The sequence below is a fragment of the Prionailurus viverrinus genome, chromosome C2, assembly GCF_022837055.1.
Source record: "Prionailurus viverrinus isolate Anna chromosome C2, UM_Priviv_1.0, whole genome shotgun sequence".
NCBI lineage: Eukaryota > Metazoa > Chordata > Mammalia > Carnivora > Felidae > Prionailurus > Prionailurus viverrinus.
This window is the reverse complement of record NC_062569.1, coordinates 69622637-69647328: the sequence shown is the minus strand read 5'-3', so window position 1 is coordinate 69647328 and position 24692 is coordinate 69622637. Positions and strand designations below refer to the sequence as shown.

At 36.5% G+C, this 24692-nt stretch overlaps 1 protein-coding gene across 11 annotated transcripts in view; it reads left to right on the top strand.

Annotated features, from left to right (window-relative positions):
* Positions 1–24692, top strand: part of TBL1XR1 (TBL1X/Y related 1) — a 179177-nt gene that overhangs the window by 142884 nt on the left and 11601 nt on the right. For all 11 annotated transcript variants that reach the window (XM_047874452.1, XM_047874451.1, XM_047874449.1 and 8 more), the window contains 9 exons: positions 5616–5761; positions 8010–8232; positions 9197–9329; positions 9707–9848; positions 12435–12498; positions 12601–12698; positions 14174–14234; positions 22334–22455; positions 22595–22669. In XM_047874452.1, coding sequence (XP_047730408.1) covers positions 8067–8232; positions 9197–9329; positions 9707–9848; positions 12435–12498; positions 12601–12698; positions 14174–14234; positions 22334–22455; positions 22595–22669 — 861 coding nt within the window. In that variant the 5' untranslated portion in view covers positions 5616–5761; positions 8010–8066. The remainder of the gene's footprint in view (positions 1–5615; positions 5762–8009; positions 8233–9196; positions 9330–9706; positions 9849–12434; positions 12499–12600; positions 12699–14173; positions 14235–22333; positions 22456–22594; positions 22670–24692) is intronic.

Below are 24692 nucleotides of genomic sequence, written 5' to 3'. Positions count from 1 at the left end.
AAAAAATAAAAACAGCAGGTTGTCAAAAATAGTGGTAAACTGTATACTTTGAAATCACTTTTTCTCTTTTATAAGCTGAATGACTATTTTTTGCTGATAGAAGAAATTCCTATTTACACATCATACTGACATACTTGTTAAAAGATAAATGTCCTTTAATAGTTGCCAAACAGAGAACTATTCAATTTTAATAGTAATCTTGTGTTTTGTTTTTTGTTTTGTTTTGTTTTAGGATAGCCTGGCATAGTGGAGGGTATAGGGAAACATAAATTGCTGATGGCATTGTAGATTTTCACAATTTGGGGGCAAAAGAGTTGAGCAATTGTGAAAACTTCCTATAAAATGTTCATGTTCCCCTCAATTTTTGAGGGGAATTCATTCTAAGGAGAAAAAAGTATATACATGGCAAAATCCTATACATGTAGATATTTGAGGAGAGATTCCTAAGTAGTAAGCATTTGGAAAGTCCAAATACCCATCGATGGGATGAATAATTTACTACTTGAGTACATTTATTGTCTGAATAGTATGATAATATTAAAATTATTTCAGAAAATACAATTTATATGGGATGTTCATGGTTTTATATATATATATATATATATATATGGACAAAATTAGGGCACAGAATTGTATAGCTTGATGTGTTATATTGTGATGGAGGAAAACTGTATAAAGGAAAAAAGGAAATATAAAATATTAACGGTTGCATTTGAGTTTGCTATTGTAATTTTTTTTTCTTCTCCACGTTGTCCTTTATTTTAAGTGCTGTATCTCAGTCTTCAACATGCGAGATCCTCTATAGCATTTTTCCCCCTAATTCTTTACACCTTTGTAAAATCTTTAAGCATTTAAGTATGGAACTTTTGAATAAACAGAAGTCTGGGTCTGTAGGGGACAGTTGGAAGTGGATTTGGGGGCAAGGAAGTGTATGGTGATGGGAACAAGGATATAAGTTTCTAGGTTTTTCTTACCTGAAGTTTAAATAGGATCTTGGATAAATTAGATTTTCGTTCTGGACTGTGTTATGGTAACAGTTAAGCTTTGTTTGTTGGTTCAGACAGTCCATACCATAGCCATAATGTCCAAGGCCCATTTTCACATTCCTATTTGCAAAGTACAGTTGGCATGCTCTGGAGGACTAACATGTCTTTGAGATTACGATCCCTGTCATCCCAAGGGAAAGCACTCCTTGTAACAAGCACTGTATAGCAAACAGTTGTTTTGTGATCTTGTTTCTTATGTGGGAACCATGTGTAGTCTCATGAGTGACCATGCCTCCCTCACTCTGGCCACTGCTTGTCTTCATGCCTGAGTTACTGTATACTGAACCTAATGGTTTTTAGCCTTATTCCCTTCTGGAGTCTCTTCTGCCCCCCAAATCTTAATCACCGTAGCAAATTTGTAGAGTACTTGATTACAGAGGTATTATTTATATCAGATTTGTTGTCACTCCTGAAAAGAAGGGATGCTATTTTAAGCAGTCAAGCCAGACTTCCAGCATCTCACAGATTTAGGTAGACCCTCTTTGCCTTCTATTCTGTAAATCAAAAGTTGCCCCTGGAAAAGTATTTCCTGCGTATATATTTACAGATAAACTGAAATCTTTTTTGGCATAACCCAGTTCAAGTTTTAGTTTTGCTTAAGTCCTATGCTTTTTTCCTTGGATTCATAGATATTCTGATGTGCCAAAATACATTATAGTAGAATTGCATTCTGATTTAACAAATGTTTATTGAGCATTAGTTGAATTAGGTAACATTCTAGATTTCTAGGTTCTAGTTCTAGGTTCTAATAGTCGTTCCTAGGAGACTAGGCCCTAGTAAATGAAAAGATTTACTAGGCATAAACTCTTCAAGCTGCCCAGTCTAGTAGTTACACACATGCATACAGTCCTGCACACACACAAGATAACCATTCAGTGTGGTAAATACCATACATACACAAATTTTAGGATTAGTATAGAAGAGAATGATCCACCCTCTGGGGTAGTGAAAGGAAGGACTTTACCTCCATTCAGATAGGAGAAAAGGACTTTGGAACATACAAGGTACAAAAGTATGAGATAGCATTAATGTATTCACAGTGTTACCTGTAACTGGCAAATACTTGAATTTAATGTGCAATGGGCAAAAGGGTGGGGGCGTGGAATTGGGAAGATGAGTCTGGAGAGATAGATAGGGTCAGATTACAAAGGTAACTGTGTGTCACACTTAGTTTGGTCCTTATTAGGAAGGTCAAAGGGATCATTGAAAATGCCCACATAAGGAGTGATATGATTGGTTTTGTTTCACAGGTAATACTCTAGTTGTAGTGTGACAGATGGGCTGAGCTGGAGAACAAGGAAAGGAACTTAGGGCAGTAACTGTAGGCAAAAGATGATGGGGACTAAACTCCAGGTTCTAGCAGAAAAGGAAAGCTGATGACAGAGACCAGAGAGGTAGGATTGATAGAATTTTGTGAATGGTGGAACATCAGGAGCCCAGGTAAAACTTAGGATGACTTTGAAGTATAATAAAGTAAGGTCAAATTTCTAAGGAAAAACAAGTTTTAAGGAGAGGAATAAGAAAAGTAGTTGTGTGGGGCACCTAGGTGGCTCACTCGGTTGAGTGTCCCGATGCATTGGGCTTTGTGGTGACAGCTCAGAGCCTGGAGCCTGCTTCGGATTCTGTGTCTCCCACTCTCTCTGCCCCTCCTCCGCTCATTCATTCTCTCTCTCTGTCTCTCTCTCTCTCTCAAAAATAAACACACACCAAGAAATTTTTTTTAATAAGTAGTCTTGAACATAATTTTAAGCTGCCATATAATGCTATGACTAGAAATAATAAAAATTACGGTTCAATTCCACATTTATTGAAGCAGAGGGTTTTTAATTATGGACCATTTTTAGGGTAGACATTAATGAGAAGTGTCAAAACAGTGCTAATAACCCCTTCAGAGTTATTTTCTTACTATTTGAGAACATTGTAAGCACAATGTGTGATAACTAGAGATGGATGTAAGGACCTGTGATAGTTTCTCTCCTGGTCTGACAGAACAAATTCAGGATATATGCAATATTTCAGCCAGAAATTGACATTGTTCCACCTGCAACTCTTCAAGCTTGGACATAAGCTTGAACTCTAATTTAAACGGAGTGTAAATATGATGATTTTGATGGTTTAAATTGTACTCGTGAATTAGAGAGTACAAATGTCATGGACTTTGCTAAAATTTTGTGAGGCTTATGAAAATCACAACACTTTAAAAATGTTGTGAATGAGATGTCTTAATGTTTCATGCAGTACTAACACCACTTTCTAGCACCCTGAGTTGAAACCGAACAATGATGTAATCCTTTATTTTCCATTAGTAAACAGGAGCTCACTCTGTCTTCGCTTTATCTTTGACTACATTCTAACTTAATTGTTCCATAGGAGCAGCAGAATGTAGTAGTTACCTCCATCGTCTCTGAATGGATTTAAATCCTTATCCTCTTAAAGAACATGTGATCTATCTATCTATCTATGAAATATACTCAGACATAAAAAATGAAATCTTGCCATTTGCAACAATATGGGTGGAGCTAGACAGTATTGTGCTAAGCTAACTCAGAGAAAGACAAATACCTAATATGATCTCAGTTATATGTGGAATTTAAGAAATAAAACAAACGGGGAAAAAGAAGCAAACCAAGAAACAGACTCTTAACTATAGAGAACACACTGATGGTTATCAGAGGGGAGGTGGATGGGTAAAGTAGATGATGAGGATTAAGGAGTGCACTTGTGATGAGCACCAGGTGTTGTACTGAAGTGTGGAATCACTGTATTGTACACCTGAAACTAATATTACACTGTATGGTAACTAACTGGAATTTAAATAAAAACTTAAAAATAAATCCTTATCCTCTTATGGCTGTTTTCCTATCTGCTGACTCAGATTATAAAATAATAAAACTATATATGTGTGCATGGTGTAGACCCTCCATACATGGTATTGTCCATCTTGAAGTCTTGTTAAATCTTTAAGCCACTGGGCTGTTTAGCTCCCCCTGTTTACGACTTACTGCAGAATTTAAGGAGGAGTGTGTATAATTAAAAACAGGACTCTCCAACCTCATGCGTATGGATTTCACTGCCTTATCTTTTACCCTCTCTTTCCATCCTTCCCGGCCTTTATTCTTAGCCTTCTACCCTGGAAACCTGGAATCTACTTATATTCAGGTAGTTCTGAGTTTCCTAATAGGGACAATGCAGAATGATGCTCGCTTTCATTGATATGTTTCTTAGTTTTATTGCTGTGTTTCTTAGCCATCTCTGTGAGCTCAAATTAAGCTAAAAATGTGGTTAATAATGATCTTGCCTGTGGGTAAAATCATGAGTTAAAGTCTCAAGTAATCTTTTTTCACTTCTCACTGTGGGTTGCAGGAATGGAATGGCTAGGTGTTTCAAAGAGGGAAGAAAGGAGCCAGGAGGACAACTTTAGGTATACCTTGTCTACTGACCAATTAAAATATTTCCTAGCCACATGCTTTTTGTGAGTCCAGAGTATTTTATTATACACTGTTCATAAGTGCCACAAGAAGCCTAAAAGTGGAAGCACAAAATGCAAAAAGACAAAGAATAGGCACTAAGAAAAACTAGGGTAGGCTAGGCAACAGTTAATTACATAGGTTAAATCAGTTTAAGAGACAAGTAAGCCCATATGCATTGTTTACTTAGTATGAAAGTTTCTTAACATTTCATATAATGTAATTGAATTGTTTAAAATACATTAATGACATTTGATGATGAGGTCTGAAGGATGTTTTAGTAAAGAGAATAACCTCACTTGGGTCTGTGATTTTACTAGAATTTTATGTTTGAGTTTGGATTTGACTTTCATAAAAAGCAAGACCAACATATAGAGATTTTTATTATGTGTTTTGGGTTTAAGTATTTCAAATTAAATTTAGAATTTCTGGTAGAAACTGGATTTTTACTTGCCAACTTTCATTTCCTAAAGCTTTCATTTAGATGCGTTATTACTAAGTGGCAAAGAATTAGTTAAGTGTTTTGGCACTTAACTCATGCATACAGTGAGATTTAAGCATAAAAATTATCTTCATTTTTTATATTAATTTTAGTTGGCTTTTTATTTCCTAAGTTTGAAAAACTGCAAAATATTGGATTTATATGGTGTTTGACAATTTGTATGTAGAAATTTAAATATACTACAGAAATATTAAATGTCACCTTAATTTATCTTGACCTAATTATCTCGAGTGAAGCAATTGACTCCCATGATTTCCAAAGACTGTTTCTCCTGACTTTAAAGTTTGATGCTATTTTTTTGAGGAAAATTATGTGCCATGGCTAAATTTTATATGCATTATAAGTTTTAAATAGTATTTTATGTAATTAAGGCAAAAAGGTATTTTATGTAATTAAGACAAAAAAGGGAAATATGTAAAAGTTCATATGTGTGGATTTTGGTACTTCTTTTGTGTAAAAACATATTTAATCTTAGCTAACAGTTTGGGATTTCAAATGGATGGATTATGATTTTGAAAGATTACAGAGGTCATTCACTTGTGTCCTATGGCATGTTGCTACTGGGAGAATAAATTCTTATACCTTTCCTTTTGCTTTTAGGATTTTCTCATTCAGCATTTACCTTTGGTATAGAAAGCCATATCAGTCAGTCTAACATAAATGGTGCCCTCGTCCCACCTGCTGCATTGATTTCTATCATCCAGAAAGGTCTACAGTATGTAGAGGCAGAAGTTAGTATTAATGAGGTAAGGAAAAATTATTTCAAATACTAACTCTTAAATATGTCCTTAAGTCTGATATCTTGTTTGTTCATTCATTATCTGACTTTAGCTTTACCAGGTTGACAAAATTGAAGGGTGGTGTTCTTTATGTCACAGTCAGGTTGAACAGGCAAGGCATGTTGGCTCCCAACTGTAAGAACCATCATCTCTGGTTTATTTCCCTTTCTATGGTTTCATAAGTAAATAGTAAGAAATAATTTTCTTCAAAGCAGCTACATTTTGCTGTGGAATGCTGACACCATAATTGATGGTCTGAAGAATTACAAAACCTCAGGTTATTTGCTTATACCTGATTTTGGAAGGCAGTTTATAATTAAAGCCATGTCTTGATATACTATTGCCTAAGGCCCATATATAGGTGGTTTAATTTAGGTGTCAGCCAATTATGACCCGTGAGCCAAATCCTGCCTGCTTGCCTGTTTTTGTAAGTTTGATTGGAACACAGCCACACTTATTCACTTAAATATTATCTTAGCTACTTTTGTGCTACAGTGGCATAATTGAATCATTGTGATAGAGACCTTATGCTCTGCAAAGCCTAAGATATTTACTGTTTGGCCTTTTGCAGAAAAAGTTTGGAAATCCTGGTCTATCTAGCTGAAAATTTTCATACATGGTCAGGATTTATAATATGTGGAGCTCTTCGTCGTATTTTCATGTTTGCAGAGATTAACATGCTCCCCCTTCCCTTTCACAAGTATTTTTAAAACAAGCATCCATGGTTTCTATATCAATATTCATTAGTATAATTAGGTGGTATACTAATATTGATTTCATTATTTTTGTTTCCTAATCTGTATAACTGAAAAATCCACTAATACTAAATTAAGTGTGTCCTCATTATCTTTTAGTAGTTTCCGTCCCAAAGTGTCCTGTATTGTGGAGGGTGATAAACAATTTCCACCAGTGGCCAGGGATAAAGTCTCATTTTATCTGAAAAATAAATGTTTTGTAGATTGTAATATAGTACTCTACAATGTATCTTCATTGGGATTAATATTTTTAAGTTACTTAAAATAAATTCTCCTACTCCTCAGATACTCCATTATAAGTGACAGCTCAGAAAGAGGTGCTGTGTTTTGTAACTCCGAGCACCCCATCACACCACTGTAGATTGTCGGTTAGTGCATGTTGACCAGCTTACGTGAGTCAGGCCTTACATACACATATTCCCAGTTAATTTGCCCAGTTTCTATTTCTGACTTGTTCTGTGTCTCTTCTTGTGCCCGCTGGAGAACTTTTTTTTTTTAATGTTTATTTTTGAAAGAGAAAGGGAGCGAGAGCTGGGGCAGGGCAGAGAGAGAGAGAGAGAGAGAGAGAGAGAGAGAGAGAGAGAGGGAGACAGGATCAGAAGCGGGCTCTGTGCTGAGAGCAGAGAGGCACATAAGGGCTTCAGACTTACGAACTGTGAGATAATGACCAGAGCTGAAGTGGGACACTTAACCGACCGAGCCAGGTGCCCCTGCTGGAGAACTTTTTATTAATTGTGAGCTACCTAATATCAGTGAGAGGAGCTTTGGAAAATTATAGCAACTCCATAAAATTACAGAGCACCAGTCTCAGAGTTAAATGATGGTACTTCTCAAATGTTAGTGTTCATAAGACGACCCTAGAGAGCTTGGTAAAACCCCGGCTTCCTGAGCCCTTTAGAGATTTTGATTCTGTACATTCGTATCTACATTTACAACAAGCTGCCTGGTGTGATGGTAGTGTCATTGTTCCTTGGATCACACTTTGAATAGCACCAGTTAAGAGATCTTGGTTGCCATTGACTAGCTGTGTAACTTCAACAAGTCTTTTAAACCTTATTGTGCTTCCATTTCAACATTAGTAAAATGAGATACGGCCAAATATCTGAAGTCTATTTCTTGTTTAATATTTGAATCAAATCACAGGAAGCTTTTGAGTCCAACAAAACTATTTTAAAAGTTTTTAGTTTTAAGGATCCATTCTCCTGTGGCACCAAGTCTCTTACCATTGTATGAACTATTTCATGTTGGTCATTACTTTTCGCTAATGGAATTTTGGAATCTAATTAATAAACATTTTATCATCTGGGCCTACTTTTTATTCTTTCATTATCTCCGCTTTACCTGGCAACATTTAACAGTATGAACTAGAAGGGGAGGAAGATTTAAACACCTATTTGCAGTTGCTTCACCCTAAATGTGTTGTCTTTCATATTTCTTTTCTCACAATTTTCCAAATCCAGGATGGTACCTTGTTTGATGGTCGACCAATAGAGTCTCTGTCACTGATAGATGCCGTAATGCCTGATGTAGTACAAACAAGACAACAAGCTTACAGAGATAAGCTTGCACAGCAACAAGCGGCAGCCACCGCAGCTGCCACAGCTGCCACAAACCAACAGGGATCTGCAAAAAATGGCGAAAACACAGCGAATGGGGAGGAGAATGGAGCACACACTATAGCAAGTGAGCTGAAATCAGAATTTAAAAAGTTCCCTTTCAGAAGAAGTATCTGGCTTTATGTGGATGTCTCATCTTCTAAAATGAAGTAACATCATCTGTTTCGTTTATGCCAACTGTTTCCCTAACTTCTATCACAATTCAGATTTCTGTTCCTAAAGCTCCAAAAAGATAGATTTACTTACATGGATTCTTTTTTTTTTTTTTTTTTTTAATATTTAGAAACCATTTTCTACTGTTAGGTAAATTTTCTCGGCTTTTGATTTCTAAAGAAAATTTGTAATGCAGTCTTTAACACACACAGTAAAACTCTGACGTGGAGATAGAAAGGCACCTCTCATGTTATATGAATGATATCAGCAACCCCTACTGGCAGAAACTCAGAATAGTGTTGGTGTGGATTATATTTAGCTCAGATCATTTTGTCATTTTAGCCATGTTTGGCTCTAACCTTGTTGCAGCCTTTCTCCCTGCCTCTCCCCCACCCCAAACACACACTCATCTTTATTTTTTTTTTTTTTAATTTTTTTTTTTTCAATGTTTATTTATTTTTGGGACAGAGAGAGACAGAGCATGAACGGGGGAGGGGCAGAGAGAGAGGGAGACACAGAATCGGAAACAGGCTCCAGGCTCTGAGCCATCAGCCCAGAGCCCGACGCGGGGCTCGAACTCACGGACCGCGAGATCGTGACCTGGCTGAAGTCGGACGCTTAACCGACTGCGCCACCCAGGCGCCCCACTCATCTTTATTTTTTAAAAATAGTATGGTCATACTTAACTAAAGATATACTTAACTTGTCCTCATGTGACAAGTGCTATATAAGCATTTTCACCATTACCTGACAGTTAAAAAACAATTTAAAAGTTACATACTATAAAGGAGGTATTTGCTGGTTAAGAATTATTTTTCCTCCTCAGGATGTTGTAATATTACCTAACTGTTATTTTCCACTTATTTCTGCTGACATAGATAATCATACTGATATGATGGAAGTGGATGGGGATGTTGAAATCCCCCCTAATAAAGCAGTTGTGTTACGGGGCCATGAATCTGAAGTTTTCATCTGTGCCTGGAACCCTGTTAGTGATCTCTTGGCATCAGGGTATGTTTCTCAAAGTGAAACTAAATGTATTTTTAAAAATATTGTACTGAACTATTACACACTTTATAAAAGCATTACTTACATTTCCAGGTTTTTGTTGCTTCTTTGTGGTCCTTTTGCCTTTGTAAATCGTTATTTCTTCCTAAAGAATCTTAGAAATTTAAATCTTTGAAGTAATCTTAGAAATTTTAATTAAGCTTACTGATTAAGAAGGTGGCCCAGGGCCCCCAAAATGGAGACTAAGAAAATTCCTGGAGATGGAAATCTCTAAGACTCTAGTTTTTATGTCTTATTAATAGTATATAAATATGTTGCTTTGGTTCTGGGATACTTGAGAATGTCATGAGATCTTAAATAATCTGTTGCATACTTTATAGGTCTGGAGACTCAACAGCAAGAATATGGAATCTTAGTGAAAATAGCACTAGTGGCTCCACGCAGTTAGTACTTAGACATTGTATACGAGAAGGGGGGCAAGATGTCCCAAGCAACAAGGATGTGACATCCCTAGATTGGAATGTGAGTATCACTGTTAACCACGATGAATGTAGTTACTAATGTACTTAACCTCTCTGGACTTCAGACTAATGGCAGGTTGTGTCCATTTGTCCACATGTTTTTGAATTTCACTAATAAGAACAACAAACTAGGACTCCCCATTCTGAAGTGTGGTGTTAAAAAAAAACAAAGACTGGCCCTCCAGCAGTCAGACCAAGGTTCAGCTTGCAGCTCTTCAGTTTGTCTTGCAGCAGAACCTTTGTAAAACTGGTGGTGGCCCGCTCTGCATCATCTTCCTCACATGGAAGGTACAAGTGGGATAATGGTACCTACATAGACGAGTTAATAGATGAAAGTCAACAATAGGCACATACTAAATCCTTAACTACGAAGTCCTTTGCTGGGGGAGGAGAGAAATTTACATTAAAAAAGCATGTTCTTGTTTTTCTCATTTGCTATGTCAACTGATGAAAACTTGATTGCCTGCCTTTTAGGGGCCATTAGTCTAGGTCACTTCCAGGCTTCATTCAACTGTAGCGGTCTTACACTTCTCCGATTCTGTTTGTCATTCCACATCTTTTAGAGATAACTTGACTGTTCTGACTTAATCAGAAAGTTTGAGCTCCTAGTTGATAAAGCTTCACCCTTTCATTTTCACATACGTGATTAGCAGCTTCATTTGTTTCATGCCCATGATTAATTTGTGAAAAGTTAGCATTTTTACAGTTCTGTATCTTTTCCATGTTGCCTTTTTCTTTCTGCATCCATTTTTTACCTACCCTCCCTATTCTAAGAAACATCTTGGACTATTTCAGTATTACCAAGCATTTAATGGGGTTCGTGGTCCTTTCCTCAGCAAATGAACAAACACCCTTTCCTCCTCTGGCCTCTGTTTGACAGCTTTTTGTGCAGCTTTCCAAAGGATCTTCCGAATCTCATTCCAATGAATGAGGTCTGTTTTTAAAAATGATTGCTCCAGCTAAAGTTTTCAGTTTCTTTGAAATTCTCCCAAAACTCGTAGCTACCTTTCTTTAGTGTTGTCTTCCAAAATTTCCAGCAATATATTTACCCTTTCCCTCCTATGAAGTTAACAATTACAAAAATGAAAAGAGGTTTAGCATGTCACAGTATTGTTTGGTTGTAGGGTCAGGACTAAGAATTATCTTCTCAAATGGGACCTTATTTTTATATCTTAGGTCAGAGGCCTTATCGCCTTGATAATGCTATTTGGTTCAGAAGCCATATGTTAATGAAATTTACAGGTTATACTAAGGATGGTTAACAAATGGTTTGTTGAGCTTGGTGATTCTGAACTGCAAGTTACAGTTTTTAAAAGTGTGGACTTTTCAAACATGCATTATTCACTATGAACTTGAATCTTCCACTAAAAGGGGAAAATGTTATCCTTTAAAATATACTTTTCCTACTGTAGTGGTCCATGAGCTAAGACATTTGGGGACCAGTAGTTTAAAAGAAACTTCCCATTGTGTGGAGTCTGGAAATAAGCTTTTGCTGTTGGTTTCAACATGCTCCTTCTTCCTCAGATAGAACCATAGAGCCAATTCCTGGCAGGACTGAGTCTACAACCTCTAGAACCAGCATCTGTTTGTTTCTCACTTACCTGTACGTAACGTATGGTTTGAGAGGTCTGAAAAAAGGTGATTCTTGTTTTCAATTCCCTTTCCAAACACCATCAAGAAAGCACTTGAGTAAGGCAGGATTTCATTCTGTGTCTTCAGTAGTGTTTACTAATCCCAGTAATAGTCTGTTTCATGCACTCTGTAACTTGCACTTCCGTAGATCTGTCCTTCTGTTGTACCATTCTTCAAGGTCAGACACAGCAAGGGAATATAAGATTAGAGAAATTGGTATGGATTTCTCCTTGTGGTAAAGTAGTTCCAGGCAATTGTACTCACTTCATTAACTATAAAGTCAGCCTATGCTCTTTTCTGGCTTTTTTTTTTTCTTGTATTTATTTATTTATTTATTTATTTATTTATTTATTTATTTATTTAATAGGATCTCGTATTGGGAAAGAATTAACAAAGGAAAGAAACATTCAGTGATATTTAAGTATCTGGTCATCTGAAACAGCAGTGTTGTTTGGCTCACACACAATACAAGCTTCATTTAGACAGTAAAAGATTTAGAGGGAGGGCCATATAAAAACTTCTACTTATAACAAAATGTTTTAGCCAATTTTGCTTTTTACTGTTAAATCATTATTATATGATTTTGATGTCCTTCCCAGTCTACCATCCTACTCCCATCTTTCATCATGCGCACCTATGAGAATACTGGAGACCCTAGCACGCATAAAGGTAGTGATGGTCCTGCCTCAGAGTGCTTCCTGTCGTTCTTGAGATTTGGATATAAGGCTCACACGCTGACTGAATGCTGATTAAATAAATACTAGCTTCACAGCAATAAAGGGTGTTTCGTAGGTCTTTGGTAACATTCCCAAATAGGCAATTTGGGAATTGGCAAACAGAAATTTTGAGGCAGAGAATGTCAAGGATCTGCTATTTCTAAGGTTTAAATATGAAATAGTCTAATTAAGTGTCCTTTTTGGATTATATAATTGAAGGAAATGTGTTTCTCTGACAGAGTGAAGGTACACTTCTAGCAACTGGTTCATACGATGGATTTGCCAGAATATGGACTAAAGATGGTAAATGAAGCATTTGTCTTTTCATATATTGTTGTTGATCTAAGTTTAAAGCTTGAAGTAATTTTAATGGGTTTTTTTGTTTGTTTGTTTTTTAAATATTAGGTAACCTTGCTAGCACCTTGGGGCAGCATAAAGGCCCTATATTTGCGTTGAAGTGGAATAAGAAAGGAAATTTCATCCTAAGTGCTGGAGTAGACAAGGTAAAAGAACATTAAACTAAGTTTTATAAAGGTTAATGTGTTACAGAGTATAACCTAAAGTAGTATTTTCTTCTGCTAATCATATAAACAACAAAACATTCATATATGGGAAATTCAGGTATGAATTTATGATGATAATAGAAATGCTCTTAGATTTTCTATCCACTTATTCCTGAATTTACTCATCAAAATGCCATTTATTTTATTTTTTTATCTTTGTGACCACGCCTCAGTTTTGGTGGAATTTGTGGGAATAATGAATGTCATACCTCCCATACTCTGCTTCCCTTCTCTTGTTTCTAGTTTATCTCAGCTATGAAAATAGCTCCGGAGTGATTCCATGAGAAATCTTAGAGCCAGTCTGTTAGCTGAACTCCTGGTGTTTAATTGAAAATGTAAGAAATGCAGGATCTTTCCAGCTTTTTTCACCTAGCTAGGCTGGAAAATATGGATAGGTTGAAAATACAGCCTTCTTGCTTTCATTTTCCTGGGTCAGCCCCTTTACCATACCTCCCAAGGTGAATATAGGTTTAAGATTATTTTAATCCAGGGGCACCTGGGTGGCTCAGTAGGTTAAGCATCTGACTTCATTCAGCTCAGGTCTGATCTCACTGTGAGTTCAACCCCCACGTCGGGCTCTTGTGCTGACAGCTCAGAGTCTGGAGCCTACTTTGGATTCTGTGTCTCCCTGGCTCTCTGACCCTCCCCCACTCGTGCTCTCTCTCTCTCTCTCTCTCTGTCTGTCTCAAAAAAAAATAAAAAGATTATTTTAATCCAGGAAAGTATATGATCATAGTTAACTGAATGAGTTGTCAGAAGTAGAGAGAAAAAAAAAAAAAGGAAGGAAAGTAAAGGAGGCCAGGAATAGGAGGGAAAAGTTCCATTAATAACCATTGCCACTGTATGATGCTTTACATCCCCAGAGTTACACTAGTAATGGGAGGGTGTTTAAAGGAGTTCTGAATATATATTCACTCAGATTTATTTGTCATACTTGCATATACTATACAAGACGTTGTCTTCAATCTTGTCAAAATTCAAGCTGCCGTAATGTATAAATGTGAGCTTTAAAAATCTTAGTATTGAGAATTGGCTGATGACTTTATTAACTAAGAATTTGCCTCCTAATAGCTAAAAAGCTAGAAAAATTTTTACACTAAATACGCTATTGCAGTTGAGTTTCTAAAGCATTGTAATGTAATGTCTGGTATTTTGTAGACAGATAATAATTATTTGAAGTAAGCTGACTGATGAAAAATCACCAGGGGAAACTGCAACTACTTAATAGTCATTTTCCCCCCCACCAAAAAATGAAATATACTCTCGTACTATTGGGGATAACGTAAATGTTAAAAATTAAATTCACTTTGACATTTCCCATTGCTTTAACATAGTTAGGCATCTTATGTATGCATCTGTCATAAACACCTTTTAACATTACTCTTAATATATTTTCCTTTTCTTTTCTATCTTAGACTACAATTATTTGGGATGCACATACTGGAGAGGCCAAGCAGCAGTTTCCTTTTCATTCAGGTAAATCTTCACAATTTCCATGAGAACTGGAGCTTTCTTCTGTTTTTCTAATTAAACTTATAAAGGGATATAATTTACTTAAAATCTTGAAATATCAAATATCAATCTTGTTACTAGTCCTTTGAAGAGTTTGATGTTCCATGACTTTCAGATTGTTAATTGTCAGGGGATCATCAAACGTTTTCTGTGAAATTTACTGTTAAAAAAGCGTTTGCAGCCTAGTGCAATTAGATCGGTATTATTTAATGGTGAAAACATAGATTTTTTAATCAGGCGGTCTAAGTTTGAATGGCAGTTCCACCCCCACTTAACAAGCTTTAAGACTGAGGAAGTCATTTAAACTTTCTGAGCCTCATTTTCTCTATAAATGAAGGATTATAATTATACTTATTTGTTATGAGGATAAAACTAAATAATGTTTAGGAAAATAATGTATAAACTCATACAAATTAAGGTGTTGTCATTTCTCATTTTGGACTCGTTTCTAAATCGGTCCTCCTGTGTACATGAAATTTAAAAAAATAGGTTTTCCAAGCATTGTTGGAACTTGGGTACTTTGGATGGATTTCTCTTCAAAAAAATAATTTGACATTTAAATACAGTAACTCTGAGCTGACCTCTCCCACCTCCCACCCCCACCCCACCAACATTCTGTGCTCCTACCTCCTTGATACATAGCCATGCACCAGGTATACAACTTGATGAGTGGACACAGCTGGATTTTAGTACCAGCTCTCCCTGGCTTTGTGCTTTTCTCAGGGAGTTTCCTGATGATAATTACTAATATTAAACAAGATGCCTAATAACTACAGTTGACCCTTGTTAACACAGGTTTGAACTGTGCAGGTCCACTTATTACGTGTTTTTGGTTTTTTTGTTTTTTTTCCAGTAAATACAGTTGCAATACTGTAAATTTATTTTCTTTTTTATTATTATTTTCTTAGCATTTTCTTCTCTCTAGCTTACTTTTTATTCTAAGAATACAGTATAAAATTCATACAACATACAAAATATGTGTTAATTGACTGTTTATATTAATTGATAAGGCCTTCGGTCAACAATTAGGCTATTAGTAGTTAGGTTTTGAAAAAGTCAAAAGTTACATGAGGATTTTCAACCGCATGTGGAGGGGGTAGGTCAGGCCCCTAACCCCTGTGTGGTTCAAGGGTCAGCTGTATTAGAACAGTAGTGTTACTATTTTACCTGATTTAACTGCTGCTTTGATGATTTTGTTGTGATTGGGAAGAGTTTTGTTTTGAAAGGTAACTGAAGGTAACTGGTTATTTTCAAATCTTTGGTGACATCCTTTTCACAGATAGCCAGTAGCACAGCATCACCTTTAAAATTAAAACAGCTTCTGACATTTTGGCTTTTTGTCTTTTCTATTTAGTGTGACTAAACAAGCTAAATAAGGTACAAAAATGACTGTTCTGTAGTACCTAGGTAACATAATTTTGCAAGCATCATTTTAAACAATTCAGCTTGATTAAAGCTTACCACATTTACACATCAGTTTTTGTTTACTTGTTTTACTTCCTTTTCACCTTTGTTTCTAGTCTTCACCCAGATAGATTTCTCTTAGGCCTCTGGCTCTTCCACCTAAAAGTTTCTCCTGCCTCCTAAGAGTGATGAAAAGTTGAAATAAGTTAAGTGTTTGGTACTGTTACTAGCTACTCTGTAACCTAAACCACCTTTGTGTTAGAGATGGTGCCCTTAGTAGTATACATGATTCCCTTCAGTCCTGGCTACAACCTGATGAGGTAGGTGGCATTGAAGTCATTTTACAAGTTAAATAGGCTTTTTACCCATGATATTCTTTCTTGCCATGCATTTTTGTCTTTTTAAACAGTTTTATTGAAGTATAATTGTCATAAAATGAGCTATACACATTTAAATTGTGCAAGTTGATATGTTTTGACATATGCATATTACCATTGAAACCATCACCATACTTCAGATAATGAATACACCTGTTAGTTTCGGAAGTTTCCTCCTGCACCTTTGTGATCTCTCCCCTCTATGCCCAGACAAAGCCACTCATGGCCTTTCTTCACCACATGTTAGTTTACATTATGTAAACGGAATCACACCGTATGTATTCTCTTTGCATCTGGCTTCTTTCCCTCTGTATAATTGTTTTGCATTCCCTTCAGTTGATGATTGATATTGCATTGTATGGATACACCACAGTTTATCCATTTACCTGTTGAAGCAAATTTGGGTTGTTTCCAATTTTTTGGGCTACATAAATAAAACTGCTATCAATATTCATGTGAAGATCTTATGTGGACTCATGCTTTCATTTATTCCATGTAAATATCTAAGAATAGAAAAGCTAGATCACACGGGAAGTTATATGTTTAACTTGTTAATAAACAGCTGAACTGGTTTTCCAAAGTTTACATTTTCCAAACTGGTTTACATTTGCACCAGAGGTGGATATTCTAGTCCCTCCATGTCCTTGCAGCACTTGATAAGTGGTCAGTGTCATTAATTGGAGCCACTCTAATCGGTGGGTATTGGTATTCCACTGTGGCTTAGTTTGCATTTTCTAACGACTAATGATGTTGAGCATCTTGTCATGTACTGTTTACCATCTGTAGATCTTATTTGGTGAAGTGTCTGTTCAAATCTTTGGACCTTTAATTTATTGTTTTCTTATTACTGAGTGTTGTGAGTTCTTTATTCTGGGAACAAGTTTATCAGGTATTTACAAATGCTGTCTTGGAGTCTGTGGCTTCATTTTGCATTGTTTTAATAGTGTCCCTCTGTGCCAACTCTACTTCAAACAAAACCAAACCAAACAAAATGTCCCTCGAAGATCAGGAGTTATTAATGTTGATGAATTTCATAAATTATTTATTCTTTTATGTATCATGCTTTCAGTGTCTGTCTAATTTGCTTTTTGTTTGATTGATGTGGAAGTTAAGGTCACTGATTTGTGACCTTTCTGCTTTTCTGATATGGATATTTAGTGCTATAAATTTACTTCTAACTACTAATTAGTGACATCTCTGTCTGCATAGCTCTCTCTTCCAGTAATGTCCTATGAATTCCAGCTATCTTGGTCTCCCCAGATTCTCAGCTTTATCTTCAGCTCAGGAATTGCATTGATCTCTGCCTAGAGAGATTCCTCTTTCCTTTGCCAAGACTTGGACACCCCCCCCCCCCCCGCCCCGTCCCTAATTTATGAGCTTGGGCAATTTTTTAAGAGCACATTGGTGGTTGGTTTCCATTTTGTTAGGAACCACTGTCTTTCATTGCTTGAAGTCTGGTGTCTTAAATTGTTATTTCATATATTTTGTTCTGGTCGTTGGGCAGGAGGTAAATTTTGTCACTATTACTCCATCTTGACCAGAAATAGAAGTCTACCATGCTTTTTAAGTTACCATATTTTTTTTTTCCAACGTTTTATTTTATTTTATTTTTTTTCAACGTTTTATTTTATTTTTTTTGGGACAGAGAGAGACAGAGCATGAACGGGGGAGGGGCAGAGAGAGAGGGAGACCCAGAATCGGAAACAGGCTCCAGGCTCTGAGCCATCAGCCCAGAGCCTGACGCGGGGCTCGAACTCACGGACCGCGAGATCGTGACCTGGCTGAAGTCGGACGCTTAACTGACTGCGCCACCCAGGCGCCCCTAAGTTACCATATTTTAATTGCTGTGCTAAATTTTTTCAATATACACTTTTGCATAAAACATAAATCATGATTACAGATGAGTTGTGATGAGTGACCATTTCATACCCATTAATATGGCTATAAAAAGTAATAATGTTCATGAGGGGGTGGAGAAATCAAGGCCCTGATACTTTACTAGTAGGTTTGTAAAATGGTACAGTCACTGTGGCAAGCAGTACAACAGTCCCTCAAAAAACTAAACATACAATTACCATGTTATGATCCAGCAATTCTGCACCTAGGTATATCTCCAAAAGAATTGAAAGCAGGGACTTGAACAGATTCTTGTATGTCAGTGTTCATAGCAGTATAGCAATAGTAGCCAATAGGTTGAAACAACCCAATGTCCAACAGACGAATGGGTAAACAAAATATGGTCTATACATACAATGGGTTATTATTCAGCCATAAAAAGGAAAGAAATTCTGAAACATGCTACATTAGTGAATCTCACACATGTGCTCAGTGAAATAAAGCAGACACATAGGGTCAAATCATATGATTGTACTTATAGTAAATATCTAGAATAGAAAAATTCATAGAGACAAAAAGTAAAAGATTAGAAGTTCTCAGGAGTGGTGGGAGGGAGAAATAGGGAATTATTGCTTGATGGCTACAGAGTTTCTGTTTGGGATGATGAAAAAGTTTTGGAAATAGTGGTGATGGTTGCACAACCTTGTGAATGTAATACTACTGATTGTACACTTAATAAATGACAAATTTTATGTTAACTATGACCACAATATATCAAAATTAATAATAAAATATACCAAAACCCATTGAATTGTACACTTTAAATGGATAAATTTTATGGTATGTGATTTATATATTAATAAAGCTGTTTCTTTCTTTTTTTTTTTTAATTTTTTTTCAATGTTTATTTATTTTTGGGACAGAGAGAGACAGAGCATGAATGGGGGAGGGGGCAGAGAGAGAGGGAGACACAGAATCGGAAACAGGCTCCAGGCTCTGAGCCATCAGCCCAGAGCCTGATGCAGGGCTCGAACTCACGGACCGCGAGATCATGACCTGGCTGAAGTCGGACGCTTAACCGACTGCGCCACCCAGGCGCCCCAAAGCTGTTTCTAAAAAATGCAAATGAATAATAAAAGCCTTTCTCTCCTTACTGCATAGGTTTGGGTCATTCATTACGTTTTTAAATTACGAAGGATGGAGGGAGTAACAAAAATATATCAAATTGCAGAAGACGAAAATTAGAATCTTAGCTCCAAGATTTTAAAGGGTTGTGTAACCCTAGTCAAATTAATTAACTTTTCTTTATCCCTTTTATCATACATAAAATGAGACCAGTATTAGCAAACACACCTCTCACATATCACTTACAGAAAAATGCATTTTATTAGAGTTGCATTTCTGTTTTTTTTTTTTTTAATTTCTTTATTAGTTTCTATACCCAACATGGGGCTCAAACTCATGACCCCGAGATCAAGGATTGTATGCTCCTCCGACTAAGCCAGCCAGGAGCCCAGTAGAGATGCATTTCTATCCTAAAGAATTGGCATTACCTAGACTCATTTTAGGAATAAATACAAAGTAAGGAACTATGTGTTCTTAGATTACACCCAATTTTGTAACTATTGTATTCTATGAGCTAGGCATATCACAAAGCATAAATCCTACAACTTATGTCGCAGCGTTCCCCAGCTTCCCCCAATTACCTTCACCTGGCCATACAGTTTCTTTTTGTTTTGTTCTGAACCTAATGGTATACTTATTTGAATGCCACTTCTTATTTTGTCAGCCTCCTATCTCCTGTTTTGCAGATGGCTTTGCATAGAAATAACATCCTGGTGCATCATGACAGATACTTGGCATTCTTTATAGAATTTTATTATACTTTTAATTGTTTTCTAAGTTTATTAGACTTTTCAGGCCCTTTTTCCCCTATCACTCAACATTAGGACAAATTATTTATCAAAGAAGCAGTTTGTTAAAATTATTTTTCAAATGATATCTTCTGTGATAATATTTAGTGTCAAAATGAAAGTGTAGTAGGTACTGAGTCAAATTCCTGACGTGAAAACAGAGTCCAAACCAGATACCAAGAAAGGGAATTTAATACAAGGAAATAGTTAGAAAGGTGTTGGAAGAGTGAAAAACAGGAATGTTTACTAACTCAGAGTGTAACAACTGCAGAAAACCTAAGACTATAGAGAAGGCAGGATCTCACTGCCCAGTGGGAATTAGAACTGTTAAAAAAAACAAAACAAAACAACGATCTGGCAAGAATAGGCACCTTGGAGTGAGTAATCTTTGCCACTGCCAGAGACCCAGCCTTGAAAGAGAGAGAACAAAATTGTCTGTCTTCTCTGTCTTGACCGTGATCTCTTGACGGTGTCCTCCACCGTATGAACCCATCTGGAAACCAGTAGGCACAGGAGTCTGGGATATGTAATTTGGAAGAGTCCACCCTCTTGCGTGTAGAGTATAGCAGGACAGAGTGTGTTACGAATGGCCCTGAGAGTAACCAGACAACGACCAGGACAGTCATCCACATGCTCTAAGATGATGTGATGCATACAGACTAGCAGCAGAGCTCATACGTAGTGCTGATCAAAGTTGGATATACTTTGGATCATAGTACTGATCAAAGTATTTTTTGTTGCTGGCTGATTTAAGTTGGATTCTCCTGGAAGCAGACCTTGAGCAAGGGATTTGAGTGAAGTGCTTTATTAAGAAAACACTCTCAGGAGAAACAAGTGAGGGATTATAGAGAACAGAATGGGAAAGCAGGAGGGGAACCACGGAAGAAGGGAGCATTTTCTGGAAAAGAGGGCCTGGCCTTAGCCTAATCCAGGCCAGGCTTTAAATTGTTTGTTACACCTTGGAGTTTTCCATCTTGAACCATATACTAGATTTTTTTTTTTTTTAAATGTCTTGCTGTAGTTGCTCAAAATTCTCCATTTTGAGTCATAAATGCTTTAATTCTTCTTTCTTTTTGCTGTTCTTTTCCATAGTTGTAAGCTCTTACACATGATGTATTCCTTGGCCTATCAGTCTAACAGTGCTCAAAACACCTATTTATAATATGCTCAGTATAAAAATAGCCATTTACTATTATGTGTAGATATATACAATGAGGAAGTGGCTTTCGCCCTCCCCCCCCATAGGTACCAGTTTTGACCTACTTTATTAAATACTTTATATCTCCAGTAATGGGCATACACAGCTTAACTTCAACTTTCCTATTTTTCTCCTTGTCTTTAAGTGCTTGCTCTAAATGGTAAACTTGTTCTGTGAAGGGCAAGAAAGGAACTTTTTTAGGCTTTATAAGCTGTCGAATTTCTGTTGCAGCCAGTTGAGTCTGCCCTTGTAGTGCAAAGCAGCCATGGGTCATAAGTAACCAAATGAACTTAGCTAGATTTTAATAAAATTTTATTATAAGGACACTAAAATCTGAGTTTTCTATGATTTTTATATTCATAGGTCTTCTTTTGATCATGTGTCACCTTTTAATCTCTACACCCAGCCAAATGAAATGTAAAAATTACTCTTGGTTAATGGTCATAGTGTGTCCCTACTGCTGTAAATCCATTGTTTTTTGTATGCTCCTATTGTTTAACCCAGTTACTTGCTATCATTACCTTAATCTGCATTACTAATTATAGAGAACCTTTGCACCTTGGAGCAGGGAGAAATGAAAAGAACGAATCTCCAATCACACAGAGCTAAAATAAGTATTAATAGCTGGCCAGCTTTGGGGCATCTGAGGTTTTAAATTCAATGATAACCATTTTAAGCAGCATTTGACAAGAATCACTTAGAAGAAAATGTTTTTGCAATCATGTGCAATATTCCACTTACCAGTTGAGTGGATGATGGAAATTATTCAGTATAACATTTGTCTAACTTGTAATTTACAAAGTACTTTTCACACACATCATCTCACTTGATTCTCACAGTTTCCTTGTGTACTAAACTTAAAAGGCTTTATCCCCTTTTTTCAGATGAGGAAAATAGCATGAAAGCTTAATAAGTGACTTGCTTAGGGTACAATGGTTAGAGATTGGCAGAACCAAGCCTCCTTGTCCAGTGAAGACTCCAGAGAATTTTAGAAATAAAAGGAAGTAATGACATCACTTTTAATTTTTTACCAATGAGATCCCAAGAATCCAGGGCTAGTAGTTTATAGAGCAAGCTCTCAGGAATCCTAATCTGGTTACCAGGTCAGTGTACTTGCTGTTAGGTTGTGTCTCACATCAAGACAACTGAACTGAAATTTATTAATATTTATGATACTTAGATACCATAATTTTTAAAAATATTATCTTAAAAACTATAGAGTAAAATGTTTAAGTTCCTATTAGCATGCTTAATGTCCAACCATGTTTAAGAGTAAAGCTGCTAGATTTCACTGCTTGTGGAATGAATGCAAACCTAGCCCTTTTTCCTTTTCAGCACCAGCACTGGATGTTGATTGGCAGAGCAACAACACCTTTGCTTCTTGTAGTACAGATATGTGCATTCATGTCTGTAAATTAGGACAAGACAGACCTATTAAAACATTCCAGGGACACACGGTGAGTAACCATTTTTTTCCCCCTTTAAAGTGGTTTTGATGAATAAGTAATATTACAGAGTGGTTTTGAAATATGTTTAATATCCAAAGAGCAACCCAGTCCATAAAATGAAAATGTGAATATTTACTGTTACTTTTAGAATGAAGTAAATGCTATCAAATGGGACCCAACTGGCAATCTTCTGGCCTCCTGTTCTGATGACATGACTTTGAAGGTAATTCAGATAGTGGGGAGAAATGCAGTGGGGATGCCATGCAGCGTGGCTGCTCTGGGCATGGTAAGGTTGTTGAAGATGTCTCTCTTACAGTTCATTGAATGCTTAAACCTGGGTCAGGACTTACTCTTCTTTTTAATAGTTAATCACTTTTTATTTTATTTTGTGTGAAATGCTTTAAGTGTTTAAATATGGCAAATAAATTCTATTTAAAATAATGTGTGGGGGCTCATGGGTGGCTCAGTGGATTAAGCCTCCGACTCTTAATTTCAGCTCAGTAAGTGAGCCTAGTTGACATGGCCAACATCTGCAGCTTGACATGAATTTATGTTTTTGTTGTCAATGTGACTAAAAGCAAAACTATCACCTTGCAGCTATGCACAGTCACATTTAGAGAAAAAAAGCATTTTGAGATAAAGAACAACCTAATACTAATCTCCAATATTAATGAAACTTTGAGCCCTTTCCTACAAAATACTAACTCTTGTGGAAATAAATTTATCCTTAACTTTGTAATGTCAATGGCTACAGGCGTGATGACCCTTACAGATGGGATAATCATGAAGGAAAACTGCTTTTCCTCCTGTGAACAGACTAAATGTAACCTTGGTAACCTGGTGGGTTTTTTTCGTTAAGTACCTGCTGTGTTTTTAGTTACACAATTTTTCTCAAGCCTGGGCTCCCTTGCAAACATTGCTAGTAAAAAGGCTTTTCTTAATGCTTTCGTCTCTGTGAACAGAGTATGGCGCAAAAGTGGAGGTGAAAGAAGGCCAGTGGCTGGAGAGCCTACTGAGTTGCAGTTAGGAGTTTGAACTAGAAAGTGTTGGAGAGGTTTTTGTCCTAACAATAATAAAAGGTCAGAATTTTAAAGCAGAAACGAAATGGATCAATATTGTGTAGTAGAGCCAAATTCTGAGAACAAGGCACATGAGTTAGAATATCATACAAAGCCTGAACAGTGATTTGAGTCGTGCAGATGGAGGTGGCAGGTGGGTCTTACGCTCAGAGAAGAACTCCAACCTTGATATAAAAATCTGGGAATTTTCTGCATATGGGCGGTCATTCAAATCCAAGACATGGATGAAGCTGTGTAGTTAGAAAGTATAGAGTAAGAAAACAGGGAAACCTTGAAAACAAAAAGTCTTAAACTCCAATAATTACCCTCTCAAGAAGAATGAGCTTCTAGAAGGAAAAAAAAAGAAGGAATGACCCAAATGGAAAGAGTGTTTAAAGAAGAATGTTGCAAGGGAGTGTGATGGATGGGAGTGGTTAACAGTAGCAATGCCATTGAAAGGTCAAATAAAATTAAGTTTTAAAACATTTGTGGGGTTTATTTACATGGAGTTGTAAATATCTAGAATATAAAAACGTTTATGATTTTGCTTTGTTATCTCTTACTAGTTACATGGCAGACGTGAAGTGCACCTAATTTTTGTATGTTGTTGTCGTTGTTGTTGTTGTTGGCAGTTGGGTTTGGTGTTGGTGTTTGGCAAGGTGTTACCCCCCCCCCCCAAGCCTTTATTGAATGATTTTGCCAGAAATGCTCTCAGTGTAGGTTTCTCTTAATTTTTGCTCAGTGCCAATATGACTTTTAAATCTATATACGTGTATGTTTTCAACTTAAGAATGCCTTATTCTCACGATTTTAAATTTATTGCTTTGTTAACCTTTCATGGTTTGTTCTGTAGGAGTCATTTTCTAAACTTATGTTTTATTATGGTAAGAAAACTTAACATGAGATATTTTTTTAACAGATTTTTGAGCATACAGTACAGTATTGTGCAGCGGATCTGTAGAGCTGAAATTTTATGCTTGTTAGTTAGCCATCCTTTTCCCCTCAGCCTTTAGCAACCACCATTCTTTTCCTTGCTTCTGTTGAGTTTGACTTTTTTAGATACCTCGTATAAATGGAATCATGCTGTATTTGTCCTTACAATTCATCCATATTGTTGTGTATTTCAGGATTTCCTTTTTTTTCTTTTTTTTAAGGCTGAATGACAAATACTCCATTGTATGTATATAC